General features: G+C 42.3%; 1 protein-coding gene across 2 annotated transcripts; it reads left to right on the forward strand.

Moving 5' to 3' along the window:
• Nucleotides 1–2552: 2552 nt before the first annotated feature.
• On the forward strand, nucleotides 2553–17087 carry LOC129713425 (histone H2A.V). 2 transcript variants are annotated; one of them, XM_055662471.1, is made up of 5 exons: nucleotides 2553–2602; nucleotides 6182–6259; nucleotides 12215–12328; nucleotides 13212–13341; nucleotides 16733–17087. In XM_055662471.1, the coding sequence occupies exons 1-5, from the start codon at nucleotides 2600–2602 to the stop codon at nucleotides 16792–16794; spliced, it is 387 nt and encodes a 128-aa protein (XP_055518446.1). In that variant the 5' UTR covers nucleotides 2553–2599; the 3' UTR covers nucleotides 16795–17087. The 2 variants fall into 2 exon arrangements, with proteins under 2 accessions (XP_055518446.1, XP_055518445.1); XM_055662470.1 differs by lacking the exon at nucleotides 2553–2602 and adding an exon at nucleotides 2800–2949.
• Nucleotides 17088–22039: the final 4952 nt, after the last annotated feature.

A 22039-nucleotide genomic window follows, 5' to 3' on the forward strand; every position in this document is an offset into this window, starting at 1 on the left:
GAAGGCTCGAGTGTCAGTTATTTGCAGTAGTGATGCTCCCAGGTAATCCTGGTAAACTGATGAACCTGGGGAAGACATGGTTGGCTTGTGCTATCAGCATCTCTGTTTCCATATTGCTTATTTCCTTCACAAGGTCCTCTCTTGCCTGCAGCTTTTGTTGAGTTTCAATTATATTCAAAATTTGGCAAGTATTTGTTAATATAGGCATACATCCTTGAGCAGGTTCAGTAACGATGTCTAAAGTACTTGAACATACATGACTATATTTCTCACAGTAACAAGCCTCTGCTGGTTAGCAATTTAGTGTTAAGTGTCTGCTGGAATACCATGGGTAACCACCCACCCTGTGCATCCCTAACCGCAACCTTACCTCAGCACCAAACTATGATGGACTTTAGTAGTAAGTTGCACTACGTATGTTGGCTTGCATTATTGTGGCCTTGTTTATTATATTGTATAACTCAGAATATTCATTTGCTAAATTGTTGCATTTAATGTGTAAAGCTACAGCAAATAAGAATTTCATTGTTCCAGTCCCAGGATTCTTGACGACTTTTATTCTTTGGGCCCAAAAGGCAATGCAAACTGTCTAAAAGACAACCTGTTAAGGGGCCATATCCTTACTTTGTGCACATAATGTTACTGTAAATATGCAAAATATAACCAAAAAAACATGCTAATTTAAAATCAATCTTTTTAAGTGGGTCGACATAATACATATCTGACGTGTATTTAGTGATGTACCGTATCGTTGAGGTGCTTATTCTGCAGGAATAACAAGGACAAATTTGGTTTACTCGTGTCAGGCCATTTAAGTCATGTTTTGGACCTTTATTACTGTTATTGTGGGGTGGAAGATTGCAACCTTCCCGTGGTCCGCCCTGTTTTGACTAATGCAATCCACCCGGCGTGCACAGTCAAATAAGATCAAATAGAACAAGTTGTCCTACAACTTTAGGCTGTGCATGCCATACGCAAGAAGAAGACTATTATTGTTATGATTAACTATCTATGTGGACGGGAGGTGTGTGGGAGGGGGATGTATGTGTGTGTGTGTGTGTGTGTGTGTGTGTGTGGGGGCAGAGGAGTCGTGGGGGATTAGTGTGTGAGGGTGGGGTTGTGGGGAGGGGGAGAGGGATGTGTGAGCGGGGGGTGGGGGGAGCATCATGGGGGAGAGGGGGGCATCATGGGGGAGGAGCCAGCGAGTGGGACCGGAGGGATAGTGGCTGGAATTGGCAGTGTGATGGGGACTCACGGTGGGCGCTGGTCGTTCTCCTCCACCGGGATCAGAATCTCTGCTTTGTTTGGCGACATCGCCGACGCTGGGCTGGGCTGCTTCGGGTCCCTCCGAAAGTCTGGTTGGAAACCTCCGCTGGCCATGCTCAGCTCCAATAAAGACGCAATGGCGTAGGAAGGGGTGGACCGTCCCAGGAAGTGACAGGAGAAGAGACTAATCCACGCAGCGCCAACTGGCAGAAGAGATCGATCTGCGCACGTGTGGATTTAAGATTTTTTAACCTCGCTAACTTTTACGACATTCAACCAATCGCAATCGTGGCATAGGAGAACGGTGAGTGAACTGGCGAAAAATCGTGGCGCTATCGCAAACCGTTTTTGCGCAAATAGAATGACCGCCAAACTGGAAGATACCAAGATCAGAGTTTTAGTTATGTATAGATAGATTGGTACCCTCTTCCAATGTGCTGGTTTAGTTAAAACTTTCCAAACTGCAATTGATAGATCATGTTTCGTCAAGGGAATGGAGCAAAGGTAGGTAAGCAGAGGTGTGGATCTGACTGCAGTAATTGATAGAAGCTACAGGAAGGTTCATGGGAACCCTTTATTTTGAGATGTAGACAGGAAATTAACAACAGAATGAAAGTACCATTTTGTGAAATTTCAAAAAATCATGTTTAAACGCGTCAAGAAATTCACCAATCCCTGCCTTAGGAAAAAGTGTGGTTATGGCCCAATTTGAAAACCTTATGCTTAACGTATACAGCTCCCAAATAGGAGGACCAGATGGTGCAAACTGTCTAAGACAACCTGTTGATGGGCCATATGTTTACTTTGTGCATATGAAGTTAATACAAATGCAATTAAAAAATATGCCATCAAAGCTGTCTTACACTAATTAAAAAATCAATCTTCCTATGCTGGTCAACTTTATAAACAGCTAACATATTAAGTAATACGTAGCGATCATTGGGGGAATGACATGGCCAGATTTGAAAGCAATCTGAAAATATGCAGCCATGCAACGCGAATGGAAAGATGCACATCTTGTTGTTTTTCAAAAATGAGTTTCAAACTGCGATGAAGATTTAATTCTGCTTTGCACTGGCTGGTGCTGCTGTCAATCAGCGGTCCCCGCCGCCGGGCTGCCCCTTATATCTCCTCTCCCGCCAAACCCACTCACTGAAGGAACTTTACTTTCCCCAACTCCACAAAAACGGGACGAGATCGTCGAAGTCGGCTAGTTTAAACAAATACAGCACACACCGTGTCATCAGTAACTGGAAAAGAGCGCCGAGTGGGCGGGACTAGTGTGCAGGGCCTGATCTAATTGGCGGCACTTCACACGGTCATTTATTTATCCATGGTTTGTTGAGAACGGGGGGATGAAAGAGTGTGGTTACCATGTTTATATATATATATATATGTGAGGAGATTTACCTGAGCCCCTGCTGTTGCTGCAGCCGCTGCCGCCGGGCGAGTGGACGGACGCCTCCGCGCGCCAACTGGGGCCCGGCAGCCGTTGGGCGGGGGGCGGGACGTGGGAAGAAACGCGGCGGCGATTGGGCGGCCGGCGGGTTTGAATGAGCAAGCGCGGCGGCGATTGGCGGAACGTGGGCGCGCGCGGCGGCGGGGTGACGGTTATTGTTTGAGCGGAGAGTGGGCGCGAGGCGGCGGCGGGAGAGAGAGCGAGAGCGGACAGCAGCGGACATGGTGAGTGCTCCCTCCCTCCCGCCATCTCCCTCCCTCACACAGATACCGCCGCTACACCGCATCCATAACCCGCGTCCTCCTGCCGGCCGCGGCGGGATTTTTTTTTTTTTTGGCGGGGCGGCTGAAGGAAGGTGCGCTGTTGCCGCCGCCGCTCCCCGGACACCCACAGCCGCCGCTCGGGTCGGCGTCCGTGCACCGGTTACCGCCGTTTGCTTCACGCCGCTGCCTTTATCTCCAATCTTGGAGGGGGGGGGGGGGGGGGGGGGGGGGTATATTTAACCGGAACCGACCTCTCCCCCCGCGGCGTCAATTAACCCACGCGAGCACGGGGTGTGTGGCATTGCCCCCGTCAATGGGGAAGAGTTGGGGGTAAGGGAGGGATGCCCGGCGGGGTGAGGGAGGGATACCCGGTGAGGAGAGGGGCCGAAGGGGCGTCTCCCCACCCCCAGGGCTTTCCCGGGCCCGGGGATGAGTGACAGCTGAGTGGCGGGAAACGCTGTCCTGCCCCGGCCGGCCCCGCAGCTCCAGAGAGCGGGCTGTGCACAACTGCAGCCTAACTTTAGCAACTTACCCCGAGTTTGGGGTGGGCATTTAGACATGCAAGTCTCACTTTGTAGTTTAAAAAGTGTTTTCTACAATTGTCGTGAACGTCCTAAGTAATTTGTAGAATATTTGGCAATAATTACGTCGTAGCGCAATCTCAATTTTTACACGGATTCAATAGAGATGTTATTTTGGTTTCAGTGAGATTAAAATGTGTGTTGCAAAGTATCGAGTGTTTGACTGTTTTGCCCATAAATTGTACTGCCATATGTTTCATGTTTTTGAGATTAATAAACCAGACGTCATAAATTAGAATTTAAATGTCAGTGGTAACTTGTGGAAATTGATGGCAACTTGGATAGGCTGGGTGAGTGGGCAAATGTTTGGCAGATGCAATATAATGTGGATAAATGTGAGGTTATCCATTTTGGTGGCAAAAACAGGAAAGCAGACTATTATCTCAATGGTGGACGACTAGGAAAAGGGGAGATGCAGCGAGACCTGGGTGTCATGGTACACCAGTCATTGAAAGTAGGCATGCAGGTGCAGCAGGCAGTGAAGAAAGCAAATGGTATGTTAGCTTTCATAGCAAAAGGATTTGAGTATAGGAGCAGGGAGGTTCTACTGCAGTTGTTACAGGGTCTTGGTGAGACCACACCTGGAGTATTGCGTACAGTTTTGGTCTCCAAATCTGAGGAAGGACATTATTGCCATAGAGGGAGTGCAGAGAAGGTTCACCTGACTGATTCCTGGGATGTCAGGACTGTCTTATGAAGAAAGACTGGATAGACTTGGTTTATACTCTCTAGAATTTAGGAGAGTGAGAGGGGATCTTATAGAAACTTACAAAATTCTTAAGGGTTTGGACAGGCTAGATGCAGGAAGATTGTTCCCGATGTTGGGGAAGTCCAGGACAAGGGGTCACAGCTTAAGGATCAGGGGGAAATCCTTTAAAACCGAGATGAGAAGAACTTTTTTCACACAGAGAGTGGTGAATCTCTGGAACTCTGCCACAGAGGGTAGTTGAGGCCAGTTCATTGGCTATATTTAAGAGGGAGTTAGATGTGGCCCTTGTGGCTAAGGGGATCAGAGGGTATGGAGAGAAGGCAGGTACAGGATACTGTGTTGGATGATCAGCCATGATCATATTGAATGGCGGTGCAGGCTCGAAGGGCCGAATGGCCTACTCCTGCACCTAATTTCTATGTTTCTATCTGCAACTTTAAGTATGTCGCTCAAGGGATTACTATGAGAGAATAAATTGCTTTTACTTGTCAATGTTTGTGAATTGTTCCAGGCCACAGTGACTTATGGAACTAATGCTTATTGGTTAGATCATTATTAGTGATGAATTTAAGCAGCTGAATTAAATTGTTCCATTTCCAGGTTTACTGCTGTGCACTTGGATGTATGAGGCTGGCATTGGCTCATGATGGGGTGTGAGTCTGGATTAATGTAAAATGATTTGTTAAAAGCATCAACAACAATACATTTAGTTGGCTTTATTTATCTGGATTTACTGCCAGAATACTCTTAAAACAAAAGTTAATCCAGTATTAAACTTAGTCTAGGCATGGAACAAATGTTACTAGTTGGAAATAAATGTTTTGTGGCATCATTGGTGATCAGCTGGCAACCCAGAACAAATGTGTGACAATATCATAAGTTTGTGCTTTTATTTAACATTTAACAACTTATTGTTTGCAACCCATACATGATGAGATTGTTAGCTAACTTTTGAGGCTAAGGATTACTTCAATGGGAAATCTTGCACATATTTATTAATCTTGGTGTCTCAAAAAACAGTTCATTGGCTATATTTAAGAGGGAGTTAGATGTGGCCCTTGTGGCTAAGGGGATCAGGGGGTATGGAGAGAAGGCAGGTACGGGATACTGAGTTGGATGATCAGCCATGATCATATTGAATGGCGGTGCAGGCTCGAAGGGCCGAATGGCCTACTCCTGCACCTAATTTCTATGTTTCTATGTAAAACAATATGTAGGCTAAAGTACTTGAAACTATAGTCATTGTTATAATGTAAAATGCAATAGAATTCAGAATATTTTGAGCAAGGAATTGATTTTTAACCAAAACTACATCATTTGGGTGAAAGTGCATCTTGTAATGTGGATCAAATACAATTAGTTACAATAATTTCAAGAATTAATTAAATACAAACTTGAGAAGTTCGTACATGTATTTCTTGAATTCAGTTGAGAAAAAAAATCATTTTTCATCCTCTCCCTTTGCTGAACTACTTGTTCAGTCCAATAAAGGTTTAGCTGGGGCTGTACAATATTGCATGAAATGCTTTCCAGTTTGGTTTCTTGGTACTGCTTTAGTTAGAAGTGTTCAATTTCCATGTGATGTCACATGTAATCATTTAAATGTTCCTCTCTCAAATTCTTCATAATATCTCAATATAAATTTACCAATTCTATTTAAATATCATTAAATCAGCATGTTCTTAATTTCAGCATGTACAACTTCATAGTTCTAGGTTATACAAAGGGGACATTATCATGAGACAATGTATTTGATAATCAAATAAGTACAAGAGGAAATCTCCATTCACTATTAACTGCCACGAACATTTTGGTACACTTAGCCTTTAATTCTGCATGTATTGCATATTGTATTGATATGGGGGGAACTTTTGTGTTCTCATCTTCCCTCTTTCTTTGATAGGCTGGCGGGAAAGCTGGGAAGGATTCGGGAAAGGCTAAAGCTAAAGCAGTTTCCCGCTCTCAAAGAGCAGGATTACAGGTATGCCTTTTTGATAAAAATTGGATATAACAAAATAGCTTTTCAGAACTGGGTACATATCCAAATAATTGAGTTGTTATTTATAGTATGAGAAAAATGTTGTGTCCTATGAGGCTTCGTTTTGAAATTGTCAATGAACAGCCCTACTTGGAGCAGCTGAAGGTAATTTGGGCTTTTTTCTGAGGAACTTGCAACAGTTCCTGGACTGCAATGATTGGCCTCCAACAAATAACTACTTTGTGTGTAGGGTACTACACCAGTCACTCTTGTTTCCTTCTATCTGCTTTGCAACGCGTCTGATGCTGTTATTTACCACTGGCTGTTTTTGTACCCCAGTCCACATCACGATTGAATGTGGTAAGATGCTGAGAAAATTATAATAGAACAGGGCAATGTTAACATAGATTTATGCGAAGAATGCATTTAATTTTGTGGTTGTGACCAGCAGAAATCATAAAGGTGTGATGTGTTTTAACGTTTCAGAAGGGCTCTTAGATGTCCCACGTAAGTAATTACAATTAGACGGCATGGGAATAGGACATTGTATTGGTTTGGAGTGAGGATTGTTAACAGTAAAACACAAAAGCTTTTTTTTGAGGATGGGGATCTAACTAATTGGGTGTTATGAAGATCAGATCTTAAGCTGCAAATATTGAGTGATTTTGGACACCAAATATGCCACCATACAAGCTTGCTGCTGATGTGTGGGAGTTATGAGAAGGACACAGAGGCTGCAGTCGGATATAGACAAGCTTGGTTAATGGACAAGGATGTGGCTGATGGAATTATAAGGAGAGAGAAATGTGAATGGAGAAAGGTGGGTTGTGGACTTGCCATCTTGGATATATTTTGTGTTCATTTTCATGTTAAAAAGACAAACCTATTCTAAATATTTATTCTTTAGGACTGGACACTATTGGTAAAGCCACATTTATTGTCCTTGAGCTAAGTCTTCTGCTCAGCTATGTCAGGCATTTGAGAATTGCATATAAACTAGACCTGGGAAGGTCGACAAATTTCTTCCCATAAAGGGTATTGATATTCCTGTGACAGTAATACTTCAGCCCAAATTCTTCTTTGTGACTGCTCCAGCTGGCTGCTCTATTTTAGTTAAATGATTTTCTGGAATTTGCAACCTAGAAGGAAGGAAATTAAAAAAAATGTTCAGTAACTGGTTTTGGTTAAATACGTTTGCATGTAGTATATTTTTAATGCTATTAGACACAATACTAAATTCATTAAATTGGTATATTCACTTCAGATATGCTTAATGCTTTTGATGTACCCTACTACACGCCCCATGAGTTCGTGAAGAATCCACTGATAAGAAACCTTAAGGTCTGAAGAAGGGCCTCGACCTGAAACATCGCCCATTCCATCTATTCAGAGATGCTGCCTGTCCCGCTGAGTTACTCCAGCATTTTGTGTGTATCTGAGTTTCTTCCTACACCTTCGATTTCTTGTTGAGCTTGTGGGCTTCTAGATCAGTCCTCTATTTGTTTGGTTTGCACAATTGGTACCACTAAGCAGTGTAGAATATCCTCGTTGTGGGGCAGGAGCATCATCGCAATGTATTTTTAGGCAGTTCCTTGCAATTGAGGATGACTGAATTAGTTTTGAAAGTAAGACGGTTATGAGGCCAACGTGGGAGCTGCAGACTCCTCTTCAGATGGGGCCTTGTGTTCAGTAGATTATGAAAGGTGTAATTTGTGCTTATGCTGGGCTGTGTTGCTGGTGCCCCAACCTGAATGCTCTTCCTCTTCGAGGGATTATGGCCCAGTTTCCCAAGCGTTGATATGGATTTTGAGCTTTGAGCACATTTTTGAGTTTTGTCTGCCTGGCAATCTCCCATAACAGCTTGGGTATTGTCTCTTTAAGGAGTAGCAGAAATGTGATTAGCCCAGTGTAGCTGACCTAGACTAGCTGGGAATCTGGTCTGCTTTTTCCAGTGAACTTGGAAAATTTGGTAGAGACAGTCGTGGATTTGTTTTCGTCGTGCATTGAGATGCCTGCTGTCCAGCTCTCAGAAATTAGGGTCCGGATTCATGCTGCCCAGTAGATTGTTTTGTCTAGTTGAAGTTTTGATCTTCAAATGCCCTTTTCCTCATTGACCAATGGCAGTGTTGTCTACCTTTGCTGAGCAGTGGTTCCCAAGAAGTGGGTTGTGCTTTCCAAGATTTCAAAGTGAACCTTCAGAGATGGAAGGCAGTGTTTTCTAGGGATGGCAGGTCAGTAGGGGTCTGTGGGCGTTTACTTCTTGGGTATGAAGCCCAAAGCCTTGCATGTTTCGGTGAGCAAGTCAACAATGTCTTGGAGATCTGCCTCCACGCGTGAAGCACAAACATTCTGATCATCTGCATGTTGCAGTTTGCATGGAGGTTCTAGTTGCTATAGGCTGAACTATTTCTCACCCGCTCTGAAGGTTAGGTCAATTCTTGCAAGAAGGTTCATTACAATCCTGGAGTTTTGGGAAAGGCGCTAGAGAAGTTGGCAGAACTCCTTGGTTTACTCCTTTCTCAAGTCTGAAGGTTCTGAGTATCCTCCAGGTAGCAGCGGATAAATTAAGTGAGCTAAATTACACAACATTGAAAGGCGTCATCTATTGTCAATTTGAATTTTAACATCTCGCCACTGTCCGTGCATTTTCAAATAATTTTGTCATTTTTCTGTTCAGTAATGATAATTGTGGATCAGATATCCTGGTAAGGACTAAAAGGATAATACAAATAAGTTTGTTTTCAGAAACAGCTTAAACTTTGGAGGGGTTCTTTAAACCAGGGGTCAGCGACCTACAGCCCCCGGGCCGAATGCGGCCTGTAACCCAGAATCCTCCAGCCCGCAGACGTTGTTTCCCCCCCCCCCCCCCCCCCCATATTTGTGTGGGCCCGTCGACTTCCTTCATCCCCGTGACTGTGGTGCCCAGACGCGGTGATGCAAGGAGGCCTGCACTGGCGGCCGCAATGACGGAGCGCCGATCTCTGGCTGTACCGCATCCTGCGCAAAGCCACCAACACGGCTACGCACCTTCTATGTCTGGGTTTCACTGTCGGGATCGGAAGAAGACAAAGCTGGAGAAACTCAGTGGTTGAGGCAGCATCTATGGCGCGAAGGAATAGGCGACGTTTCAGGTCGAGGCCCTTTTCTTCCAAAGTGGCTGACGTTGCTCTGAGACCAGTCTGAAGAAGGGACTCGACCGGAAACGTCGCCTATTCCTTCACTCCATAGATACTGACTCATCGGCTGAGTTTCTCCAGCTTCTATGTCTACCTTTGTTTTTCCAGCATCAGTTTATTTCTTAAACACACTGTCGGGATTTGGGTTGTCAATAGGCCGGGGACGAGTATTTGAGCCACCTCCTTCAGGACCAAGCCAAGGCAATCGTCCATAGGTGCGCCATGTTCGTGAGCGCCCGTAACCATCTGCCCATAATTAGGGGCCAGTGCTCCGTCTGGGTGGCGTCCTCGAAGGGGCCTGTGACTTGATGGCTGCCATCCGGGGTGGGATGCATGTGTACACGTGATGGATATGGCTCGCCAGCCGCTCACAGAATGCGTCCCGGCCCCTATGCAGAACAAGGTTGCCGACCCCTGCTTTAAACAATTTGGGTGAGATTTAACTTTGTTGAATTGCTTGTTTAATTTAGAATTATTAAGCTTTCCTGTTTTTTCCCCTACATGGCTGCAAGATTATTGTTATTTCTAAGTGTTTTTAAAATATCCAATTGCAAAATCAGATTTATGATAAGTTTTTTAAAATGTCAATTTGTACTAGAAGGCAGACTGCTTTAATATCTGTAGGAAATAACTGCAGATGCTGGTTTAAATCGAAGGTAGACACAAAATGCTGGAGTAACTCAGTGGGATAGGCAGCATCTTTGAAGAGAATGAAGTGGTGACGGGTTCAACCAAATCTACTGTTCCAGGTGTCAACTTCTGTACATCGGCGAGACCAAGACAGGCTTGCCGATCATTTCGCTGAACACCTCCGATCAGTCCGCCTTAACTTACCTGATCTCCCGGTTGCTTAGCACTATAACTCCCCCTCCCATTCCGACCTGGGTCACCTCCATTGTCAGAGTGAGGCCCAGTGCAAATTGGAGGAACAGCACCTCATATTTCGCTTGCGTAACTTACACCCCAGTGGTATGAACATTGACTTATTTAACTTCAAATAGCCCTTGCTTTCCCTTCTTCATCCCCTCCCCCTTCTTCCCATCAGTCTTAATGTCTCCGACTACATTCTATCTCTGTCCCGCCCACTCCCGACATTAGTCTGAAGAAGGGTCTTGACATGAAACGTCAGCCATACCTTCTCTCCAGAGATGCTGCCTGTCCCACTAAGTTGCTCCAGCATTTTGTGTCTACCTGCTTTAATATCTCTTCAATGTGCAGCAGGATATGTTGGAAACTTTCGCCACTTTTCCCCCCAATATTTTAGTGAGTTACATTGAATCTCCTAGCCTCTGGTTATAACAGGCTTACTGTCTTTGGCCCTTAAAAACTCTCAGTAGCATAATCAAGTTTTAAACAGGTTAATTTTGGGAAATCCTAGTGTAAGGGCTTGAATCCTTCAGGAGCAAGACTGGGGAATACATTATCTCGACTCGGTCTGGCATTCATTTCAAACATGACTGATCTGTCACCCCTTTCTAGTAATCTCCCTTTATCTATAATGGACAAAATGATTTTCTTAAACTTTAGTTGACATAAGGGAAGAATTTTATAATTATAGAATTGAAGCATACAGTATGGGAGGGTCATGTATCTCAATTGTGTGTTGATATCTTGGAAGTCATCCCATCCGTTGTTTCTCGGCTGTCCTTCAAAACTTTATTTTGTCAGTTCCTTTGGAAGTTGCAGTCAAATTTGTTTCCACCAATCTTTCTGCAGTACATTCTAGATCGTGATTTGGGTTCTTATTTGCTACCTTTTCGCTGATTATTTTACAACATGACCAAGTTGCTGCCTTTGTCCTAAATGGAAGCTGTTTCTCCCTGTGTGCTTTATCAAGATTCCTAAATTTTGTACAGTGCCTTTTAACCTTCTCAAAGGAGAATTCCAGTTTTATGATTGGTTCCACATGATGTCATCACTCTTTAGGATCATATGATACGATAGAACTTTATTTATCCCAGGAAGGAAATTGATCTGCCAACAATCATAAAACACAAAATACATGAAACGTAAAATTAGAGTTATGAGTAGACGTGATTGGGATGTGCAAAGATTGGGGGGGGGGGTCAGTCTACCCCACGACAGAAGTTGTACAGCTTCTTGATGAGTTTGTCAATGTTATTGGTGTCCACGGCCTTCGCCCTGCTGCCCTAGCACACCACAGCAAAGAATGTGCCACTGGTTACAACCGATTGGTAGAACATTTTCAGCACCTTCTTGCCATCATTCCTAGCAGTTGTTGGGGATTGGGGGGGGCTGTAGGCCAGCTGAGAGCAAGCAAGCATTTTTTCCCTGCGACGGGAAAAGGGATTTTGCACAGAAGAAAATCCATTATATGGCAGCTTTAAACTAACAAATACCATTTTTTGAAGACATTTTTGGACTGCTCAAAGCTATAAATGGGACATTTCTTTGTTGTCGGCTTGTGTTTGAATTTTCGTTACATTTTAAACTTTTTGGTTTGAGTGATTAACTTTGTATGGAAGATAAATGAAATTCAGTGGTGAAGTCTACTGAAAAATTACTGTAGCATGAGTTATCTCCAGGAGAGAAACTTGACATGAGATTTAAGCCAGGTAGCCGGAAATAAATGGTTAAATTTAGACGCTTTTTCAAGGGAAAGGCATGGATCTCATAACTAATATGCTCTTTGAACATTTTCTATATTTTAACAGGACTGGAGGAGTATGAATATATAAAATAACAATATTAGCTTACCAATAGGATTCTTGATTTTTTTTGGACCATGTTGACAGTTGTCGCTTGGTATTTTTTCTTCTAGTTTCCTGTAGGTCGTATTCATAGGCATTTGAAGACTCGTACTACCAGCCATGGACGAGTGGGTGCTACAGCTGCCGTGTACAGTGCAGCAATCTTGGAGTATCTCACTGCTGAGGTAGGCCATGCGATTGATAAATGTTTCATCCCATAAATATTTTGTATTAGGATAAGTATGTATAAAGTCTGGTTCACTCATTTTTATCTAGCTATTTTTATCTATCTTGATCTAAACTGCTCTATGTGACTTTTTTTTCCTTCTCTCAAACTTGTATTTCGATAGCATTATGCAAGGATCATTTAAGTGGTTTTTCATTGAGGATGACCAAGACCGGAGAGAAATAGATGAGCAAAAAACTGTAGATACCCAATGGGTCAGGCAGCATCTGGGAAAGAGAATTATTGATGCTTTTGGTTGATGACATTTCATCAGATTTGGCAAAAATTAATGCAGGGGAATCGCAGGCTATATAAGAGGGATTTTTATGAACCCAGGTACTGCGAGGCAGAAATAATTCAACAAACAATTCCAGATGGCAGGAGCTTAATGGCTGCTTGCCAACTGACTCTTAGGTTTTGGGGGGTATGGGCCAGGCACTGGCAGATGGGTCTGGTGTAGATGGGGCATAGTGGTCATGTTGCGCCAACAGTCTGCTTCCACATTGTAAAGGAACGATGGGGAGTGATCTGAATGGTGAATTCCAGATCTGAAATCTAGTGACTGAAAGCAAAATAGTTTGTGCACAGATGCAGCTTTGATATGAGGCTAGAAAAGATTTGGAAACAAATTATTCACTGTGGCATGTAGAGAGTGGAATTTGAAGAGATTGAGTGCCTGGTGTTGGGGGTTTTTTTTTTTTTCATTCCAGCCCTTCCAAAAAGTGAAAAATTTCCCAATGTTGGATTGTTTTAACATATTCACCGTAACATTTAACAAAGAGCTGAAAATTGTTTAATTTGTATCTTCAAAAGTTAGATAGAATTTTGTTGATATTCTCCAGGTGTTGGAGTTGGCAGGAAATGCATCGAAGGATCTGAAAGTAAAGCGCATTACGCCACGTCACTTGCAGTTGGCCATCCGAGGTGATGAAGAGCTGGATTCACTGATCAAGGCAACCATTGCTGGTGGTGGTATGTATTGATGCAACAGTCATTGTTCTTCATGCAAGCAATCGTTTGTCAGAATAAGAAAGGGAAGGGTATTGATTTGCATAAACCATTGCTTAATTGTATAATTTGTAAGTATAAATGGATGTAAAAAGCTGCTAGTACAACTTGATGCCAGGAGCTTAATGGCCGCTTGCCAACAGACAAGGGTACGTGCTCTTAAGAACTGTAAGCTTGGTAGGGAGAATTGACATGGTGGTGCACACTGCATACTTTGGAGCCATTACCTGACTCTTATCTTTGCATTGTATTAGATAAAATATTAGTTCTGTTTATTTTAAGATATTGTCTGCCGTGTTGGAATTATTAGGGTTGGCGGGGGTAATTTTTTGAATCCATTGCTAAACTTGGCTTCATGTTGATCAAATGGAAGAATATTCTTTAAAAAGCATTCTGCACTTAAGGGGCCCTTATTATATACTCTTTAAAGTAGCTTCCCTATTGCTCTTGAACTGGCCTCCAATGTGAATTCAGCTTTTGGTTTTCATACAACTCCAAGTGAGGTGTCCAGCGTCCTTCAACTGGAAGCTTTGATGCTCACGCATACAAACAGTGTGCCATGCTCTTTTGGATAGATCTTATTTAGAGCATATCTCATCTACTGGATATTGTTCAATTGAAGTTTTGGGGGTTGAAAAAGTATTAGAAATTTAAAGTGCCTGGTTTTATCTTGGTGCTGACAGAACAAAGTTGTATTATTAGATCAGCGTATTGATTGTAGCAGTTGAAATACTCTGACTACAGCTCATTCACAGGGCATAAAAATCATTGTTATGGTCCGTTGATTGCCAATTCCTAGCTGTTGCTGAACTGAAATAGTCAAGCTTATCATGTGCACAAGCATGTTGAGGAACAATGGGAAAAACTTGCAGCAGCAACCTCATAAGCACTCAATCTCGGGCTACACAGAAAAATATAACTTGTAGATAAGTAACACGCATTCTACCTGCCAATGAAAACATGACTGCAAGAAAACAAGAAATTAGTGCAGTTGTTAAAAAAGTAGTTAAGACGAAAGAAATTAGTGGATTGTGTCACGTAGGCTAGCCTGTGTTTTTTAATGATCAACATTTATACCTTTTATTGCAGACATTAACTGAACTAAATGTCACATTGCAATTAGTGGGTTTGGAATATCTAAAGATCCAGGCCTCTGCGTGCTCATCCAAAAATGTAATATGGGTACAATACTAATAGCTCTGAATCTGGACCTTTGCCTCTCGTCGTCGGTCGGAGCAGTGGGGGGGGGGGGGGGGGGGGGGGGGGGGGGGGGGGGAGTAATCACGGGGTCCTTTGGAGGATTGTTTCTCTCATTGTATGTCTGGTTAGTGATGTGCTGCAGTGGTTAGTCCTGTCCACTGTTTGTTGTCTACATTAATGATTTGGATGACAATGTAGTTAACATTGCACGTAGATTTGTAGGTGATGCCAAAATTGGCGATATAGTGGTTAGTGAGGAAAGATATTTAAGTCTCCAGCAGGATCTAGATCAGTTGGGAAGTTGTGCCAAGGAAAGGTAAATAGAATTTAACTCTTGACAAGTATGAGGTGATACACTTTAGTACTATAAAAGGTAAAACCCTGGAGTGGTTCCCAAGAGATTTGGTAGTACAGGTACATGGTTCTCTACGTTGTGATTCGGGTGGGCAGGAAGGTGAATAAGGTTAGACACACTTTTTATAGGGAAGGATAATGTGTACAAACATTGGGATATCATGATACAGCTGTACAAGAAGTTGGTGTGACCACACTGGAATACTGTGTACGGTTCTCATTACTTGGCTACAAGAAGGATGTCAATAAGTTGGAAAGAGTGCAAAGGGACATTAACCAGGGTGTTAATCTGAACTTGTGCTAGAGTTGTAGGGATAGACTGGAACATGTTTGTTGACCCGTACAAGCCTATGGGGTGATCTTATTGAAGTATACAAGATTATGAGGAGCTTAATGATAAAGCAAATGCTGGCTTTTCCCCAGAGCAGTAGATTCTAAAACTGCGGGAATAAGCTTGAGGGGAGGGATTAAAGAGAACCTTGGGAGTATCTCCTTCACTCAGAAGGTCTGAATCTGGAATAAACTCCACGATTAAGCTATTGTAGATACAATTACAACTTCCAAAAGAGATTTGTATATAGGGATAGGAAGGGTTTAGAGTGGTGTGGGCCAAATGGACCAAGCCCAGTATGTCAACTTGGTTGCATGCCCTTTGTCTCTATTGTACATTAACACCTGATCTCTCCAAATACAAAATGTCACTGCTTCCCCATAATGTGATTCCCATTCCTTCCTTACCCCTTTGCACCAAAATAATAAATCTTTCAAATAACATTTTAAATAACAGTTGTAGAATGCTAAGATATTTTTATTCTTTGAGTTTTTGCATTTCCTTCTAATGTAACTTAATACTATTTTGTATTTAAATTGTCCATGGCTCATTAGTCATTCCTGGTGTAGATAATTAGTTACCGTTAAGAATGCAAAATGCAGTACTAAAGTTTCTTTATTTAAGAAAGGGAAGTGCAAAGGGCTCCAGGATTGCTGGTAACTCCAGCATTGGAATAGAAGTACAATTTCTATAACTGCTTTGCTGGGTTTTGGTTTTGCACTGGTTGTTGGAGAGAAGGGTCGGAAAAACGTCATGCCTACTGATTTATCCCTATAACGAGGACAAAATTAAGCAATTCTAGGAACCCTTCGAATCAAGTAGTCCCATTTTTGTACTTCATAGCACTGTAGTGAATCTATTACTGTGTCTTGGAGCATTCCCATCAGTCTTGTTCCCTCATCTATTCTGTCATTTGCCCATCAACTTTACTCTTGCCACTCCCCATTCTCCAGACACTCACCTACACTGTTCAGTGTCCAATTTTTACTGCAATACATTGGGCTGGTATCTCAAAGATGGGCAGACCGTTTTCAAGTAAATGCAGCTCATAAGGATAAGGGGGATCTTATAGAAACATACAATTATAAAAGGACTGGACAAGCTAGATGCAGGAAAAATGTTCCCAATGTTGGGGGAGCCCAGAACCAGGGGCCACAGTCTTAGAATAAAGGGGAGGTCATTTAAGACTGAGGTGAGAAATGTTTTCACCCAGAGTTGTGAATTTATGGAATTCCCTGCCACAGAGGGCAGTGGGGGCCAAGTCACTGGATGGATTTAAGAGAGAGTTAGATAGAGCTCTACTAGGGGCTAGTGGAGTCAAGGGATATGGGGAGACGGCAGGCACATGTTATTGATGGGGGCCAATCAGCCATGATCACGATGAATGGCCTCCTGCACCTATTTTCTATGTTTCTAAAGTAGTTAACTATTTGCTGTTGCATTTGTATGTTATTTTGTTTTCTGTTACAGGTGTGATCCCTCACATTCACAAGTCTCTGATTGGAAAGAAGGGCCAGCAGAAAACTGCATAAAGCTCAGTTTTGAACCTACCCTCTTCCTCCCTGCTGTCGTACTGTAATTTGGACAGAAGAAACCTGGGGATACTTGGCATATTTTTTTTAAAAGAGTAGTTAAAATGAAATGGGAGAGTTTTAGCAGATAAATTTAGTGTTCAATATAATCTGAAAGATCTGTTTGTATGTCCTACAGTTTAGATTTGAAGCTGTATGAAAATATAACTAGAAAATACAGCTGTTTGTCAACAACTAGGTTACATAAGTGTGTTTTATACAATAAAACAATTCATAAAACCATTTTATAAAAATATTGTGTTTGCTGTGTCTTCTTTCAAAAGATTATTGAAGTTGTGTAAACCAATATGGGTTGTCTAATTGTTCTCAATTGATATTTTCTATTCCTTTGGTTGGTTAGAAACATAGAAATTAGGTGCAGGAGTAGGCCATTCGGCCCTTCGAGCCTGCACTGCCATTCAATATGATCATGGCTGATCATCCAACTCAGTATCCCGTACCTGCCTTCTCTCCATACCCCCTGATCCCCTTAGCCACAAGGGCCACATCTAAGTCCCTCTTAAATATATGGTTGAACTAAGCAATGGGCTTTTTCCTTTCTGGTTTCTTATTTAAGTCTTATTCCTATTTTGAGATGCATGCCCCTGATAACTAGATGTATCATATTCATGTGTAGGAAAGAACTGCAGGTTTAAATCGAAGGTAGACACAAAATGCTGGAGTAACTCGGTGAGACAAGCAGCATCTCTGGAGAGAAGGAATGGGTTAAGTTTTGGGTCGAGACCCTTCTTCAGACTAATGTCGGGAGTGGACGGGACAGATAGAATGTAGTCGGAGACATTAAGACTGATGGGAAGAAGGGGGAGGGGATGAAGAGAGGGAAAGCAAGGGCTATTTGAAGTTAGATAAGTCAATGTTCATACCACTGGGGTGTAAGTTACCCAAGCAAAATATGAGATGCTGTTCCTCCAATTTGCACTGGGCCTCACTTTTGACAATGGAGGTGGCCCAGGTCGGAATGGGAGGGGAGTTATAGTGCTGAGCAACCGGGAGATCAGGTAAGTTAAGGCGGACTGAGCGGAGGTGTTCAGCGAAACGATCAGCAAGCCTGTCTTGGTATCGCCGATGTACAGAAGTTGACACCTGGAACAGTAGATGTGGTTGAACCTCTCCCTCACCTGAAAAAAGACTCCTTGGATGGAGGGGGGGGGGGGGGGGGGGGGGGGGGGGGTGGTAAAAAGGGGCAGGTGTTGTATCTGCTGTGGTTGCAGGGGAAAGTACCTGGAGAGGGGGTGGGAAGGGAGGAGTTGCTGAGGGAAAGGTCTCTGTGGAAAGCAGAAATGGGTGGAGATAAGTTGATGCCCCTTCATTTTTGGCTTCTTGAGCATGTATGTAAAGGTAAAATAATTTAACCATTGAGTAATGCCAGTATTGGGTGTTAGTAGGAGTAGTCTGGGTTATAAAAGTCCTAATTTTTGACTTGAAGTTACTCAATTAATTTTGAAGACATATTATGAAACAAGTTAACCTTTCCTAACTTTATAGCATTGCTTCAAATGTGAGTGAGGCAAATCGAGTGATTTAAAGTGAGCTGGTGCAGTTAGTCTGACCTTCATGCTGCCAAGGTTGAGTATTTCTAGGGGGGATTGGTGATTTGAGCTGATGTGCTCTGGACAACTATCAGGATGGATTTACTGATGGTTGTAGGCAGTCTTTAGAGACATGTGAGTACTTCCCTGGTCATTTGGGAGACCAGTATGATGAATGGAAATGCATCTTCTGCCAGGTGGAAACATGGTACATCTGCCTGTCTTCTCTTTTTGCCCCAAACAGCAACAATTGGGGACTGGTGTGAAGGAGAGCTGATTGGCTCTTGTTACTGGTGTTTCTGTGATCCTTTCCCATATTTGATTTCCAACTAACAAAAATTCAGGTTACAAACATTTTGCAGGAATGGAACCCTTTTGCACACTGCGGACTTTGAATAGCAAGGGAGTCGTAGGTTATGAGGAGAATGGGGTTGAGGGGAAAATAGATCAGCCTTAATCTAATGGAGTAGATGTGATGGGCTGAATGGCCTGACTGCTCCTGTGTCTTATTGACTTCTGCATATATTTTCCTGTAACTCGTAATTACTGAAATACCTGAAGTGTCAAGACATCTTTCAAAATGTAGTTGGGAAAATGTGGATTAGTTGTTTGGCAGCAGATTTTAATTTTGACTTTCTAGTTTAGGCTTTTGTTAGATTGAGTTTTATCTGCTTTTCTCCTGAGCAATCGAGCCATCCATGCCATTTTAATGTTAATTCTCAGCTTTTGTTTCCATAAATATGCTTAACAGTTTGAGCATGTCCGCTAAAATACACCGAGTTAAAAATTGATAACACTTAAAAATAAACTTTACAATAGACAACTTTCATAAATATGTATTTGGTGACAGTTGCAGAAGAATTGTCAAAAACAGAAATTGGAAAATGAAATAAGTCCTTGAAATGTTAAATTCAATTGAACAGCACCTGAAAGCACATTTGATAGTTTTGCAGTTTTTATTTTAAGGAACGATACAGGAACGAATTACTGAGAATAAAAGCGTAGTATTGCCATTGAAAGGGGAGCCTCGTGATGCATGTCATGAGTGCAGAATAAGAGATGAAGGAATTTACTGATTGTGTAAGTAATTGTGCTAGGTTTGAATGTGAATATCAGTTTAATTTATTGTCACATGTCAGTACAGTGAAAAGCTTTTGTTGCATGCTAACCAACCAGCGGAAAGACAATATGTACATGATTATAATTGAGCCATTCGCAGTGTACGGATGCATGATAAGGGAATAACATTTAGTGCCAGGTAAAGCCAGTAAAGTCCAATCAAAGATACTCTGAGGGTCACCAATGAGGCAGATAGTAGAGGATTGCTCTCGTTGTGGTAGGATGGTTCTGGATCTTGTCAAGGCCCCTTAGAATTTAGTGAGCATCTTAGGGCAGAATGCAGCATTCCAAAAGTGCTGCAGTTTGAAGATGGAGGTTCATGTGGCTGCCTCAAGAACCAATATATGACCCAATTGAAGGATTTATTACAATTAGAAAACTACAATTGAGTACTTCCAGATTCGGTATCATCTGAAATTAAATTGCAATAGGAACTAGGGCTTTTGGAATGTTCACACCATTGCAACTTTCAAATGGTCGCCTATTCATTTTCCTGACCTAATAAATTAACTTATCACACCTTCTAAAAAGACATTTGGACTGTTTATTTTATACCTGGTTAAGATTTTGTTAGTTAGAACTTACTATTGCAAGCTGTTGGGTTGTATGAAATGGGTTCTAATTCAGCATTGTGAATGAAAAATAAATGTCCCCATCTGTCATGTTTACATTGGGAATACTTATAATGAATTGCAAATCTAAGGAAGCTGGAACCAATTTTTCAGATTACAGAAAAACAATTATTGGTCTTGGAAGAAAATACTGTTTCATAAGAGATAGGAGCATCTATCTTCCATCCTAACCACATTCTCCTGCCTTCTCCCCATAACCTCTTACACCCGGACTAATCAAAACGCTATGTCATGAACCATGATATTGGTTCCCCATTATGCAAGTGCAGGCTATCTTTCCTGAGTTTTCTTCACTACAGCAGGATGAAGCAACTATTTGGTTGCCCTTGTTTATGATGTGGGGCAGCACAGTGGCGCAGCGGTAGAGTTGCTGCCTAACAGCACCAGAGACCCGGGTTCGATCATGACTGGGTGCTGTCTGAATTTTCTCCGGGTGCTCCAAAGACGTGCAAGTTTGTCGGTTAATTGGCTTCTGTAAATTGTCCCTAGTGTGTACTAGAACTAGTGTACAGGGGATTTTTGGTCTGCGTGTATTCAGTGGGCCGAAGGGCATGTTTCCATGGTGCATCTCTGATATTGAAACAAACTTGTATTTGTCTTATTTCCTGAATCCATATGTTTTTTTACACATCTATTATTTTTCCTCTGTGGTACAAATTGTCAATTCTGACATGCCAAATAGATTTTTTTTAATGTCATCTGTGATAGGGCTATAGATGCAGAACTCTAATGATTTGCAAAAAGTTGTGCATAAGACAATAGTATGATAAAGGGATATAGTGTGGAAATCAGACCATCAGCTCACTGAGCCTGCCAACTCAAGCACTAATCATTTCTATTCTCTCAAATTTTCCGCTAACTTATCTGCCAATCTCATTTTAGAAAATAGATACAGGAGGAGGCCATTCGGTCCTTCGAGCCAGCATCTTGTGGGATGTTTACGACTTACCCATATATCAAGGGCCTTATTCACCAACTACTCCTATTTTGGGGATGTGTGAGGGGAGACTGGAACACCTGGAGCAAACACACAATGCTGGAAGGAGTACCTGCAATACGCACATCAGCCGCTCCATTATGATGTGCAGCTCGAATGTTGTCTCTTACCAATTACTGGTGTATTCAAACAAATGGCTGGCTAGATCAACTTTAAACTACCACTTGATATCTTGCAATCAATGCTCTGTCTGGTTTCAGGTAACCTCTACTCAATATAAGGGCATGTCAAAGTGGTCAGAGCCGTTGTGTCAACCTTTATAAGGAAAAGCATTTTTGAAGCACAGAAGTGTCTTCCTAAAAAATAAAGAATTTATTTAAAAAGTTGGGGACTTTTATTGAAACTGTTTTCTGAAGCTAAACAAAATCCTCTTAAATTCACTGGGTGAAGTGAAGTTAAGATTGTTGCTGAATCTTTGGTCTCACTTTCTAACTGAAAGTGAGAATATTGGCCTCGGTATTTGCCTCGAGTTCATTCTGTTTAGTTTAAGACAGTGGCCCCCCAAAACACAAATGCTTGTTCAAATGCCCTCACAGGTAGGACTGCTAATGTCAGTAAGGATGGTATGAGAGTGAGGCGAGAAGCTGAACAAAGACTCGAAAAAGAGATCTGAGAATGGATGAGACAATTAGTTTGGTCCGGAAATTAAGCTTGGAGAAATGTTTAGAAATATACTTAACTAAATTAGTTTGTGCCTGTCCCTGTCCCTTATCCATATAACCGTCACCTATCCATGTTCTCCAGAGATGCTACCTGACCCGCCGAGTTACTCCAGCGCTCTGTCCTTTTATGTACGAACCGGCATCTGCAGTTCTTCGAGGACAAGAGGACTGTGGGGGTGTTTTTTGAATTAGCATTGGGGTTATTAATTTATTGTATTTTTGTGATATTATCTAAATGTATTGTGT

Source organism: Leucoraja erinacea, chromosome 35 (assembly GCF_028641065.1).
Source record: "Leucoraja erinacea ecotype New England chromosome 35, Leri_hhj_1, whole genome shotgun sequence".
NCBI classification, from domain to species: domain Eukaryota; kingdom Metazoa; phylum Chordata; class Chondrichthyes; order Rajiformes; family Rajidae; genus Leucoraja; species Leucoraja erinaceus.

Excerpts from the sequence above, each read along its gene's own strand:
- LOC129713425 (XM_055662471.1), top strand. Across the intron at positions 6,260-12,214 it reads CTCAAAGAGCAGGATTACAG|TTTCCTGTAGGTCGTATTCA; the intron begins GTATGCCTTTTT and ends TTTTTCTTCTAG. Across the intron at positions 12,329-13,211 it reads TGGAGTATCTCACTGCTGAG|GTGTTGGAGTTGGCAGGAAA; the intron begins GTAGGCCATGCG and ends GATATTCTCCAG.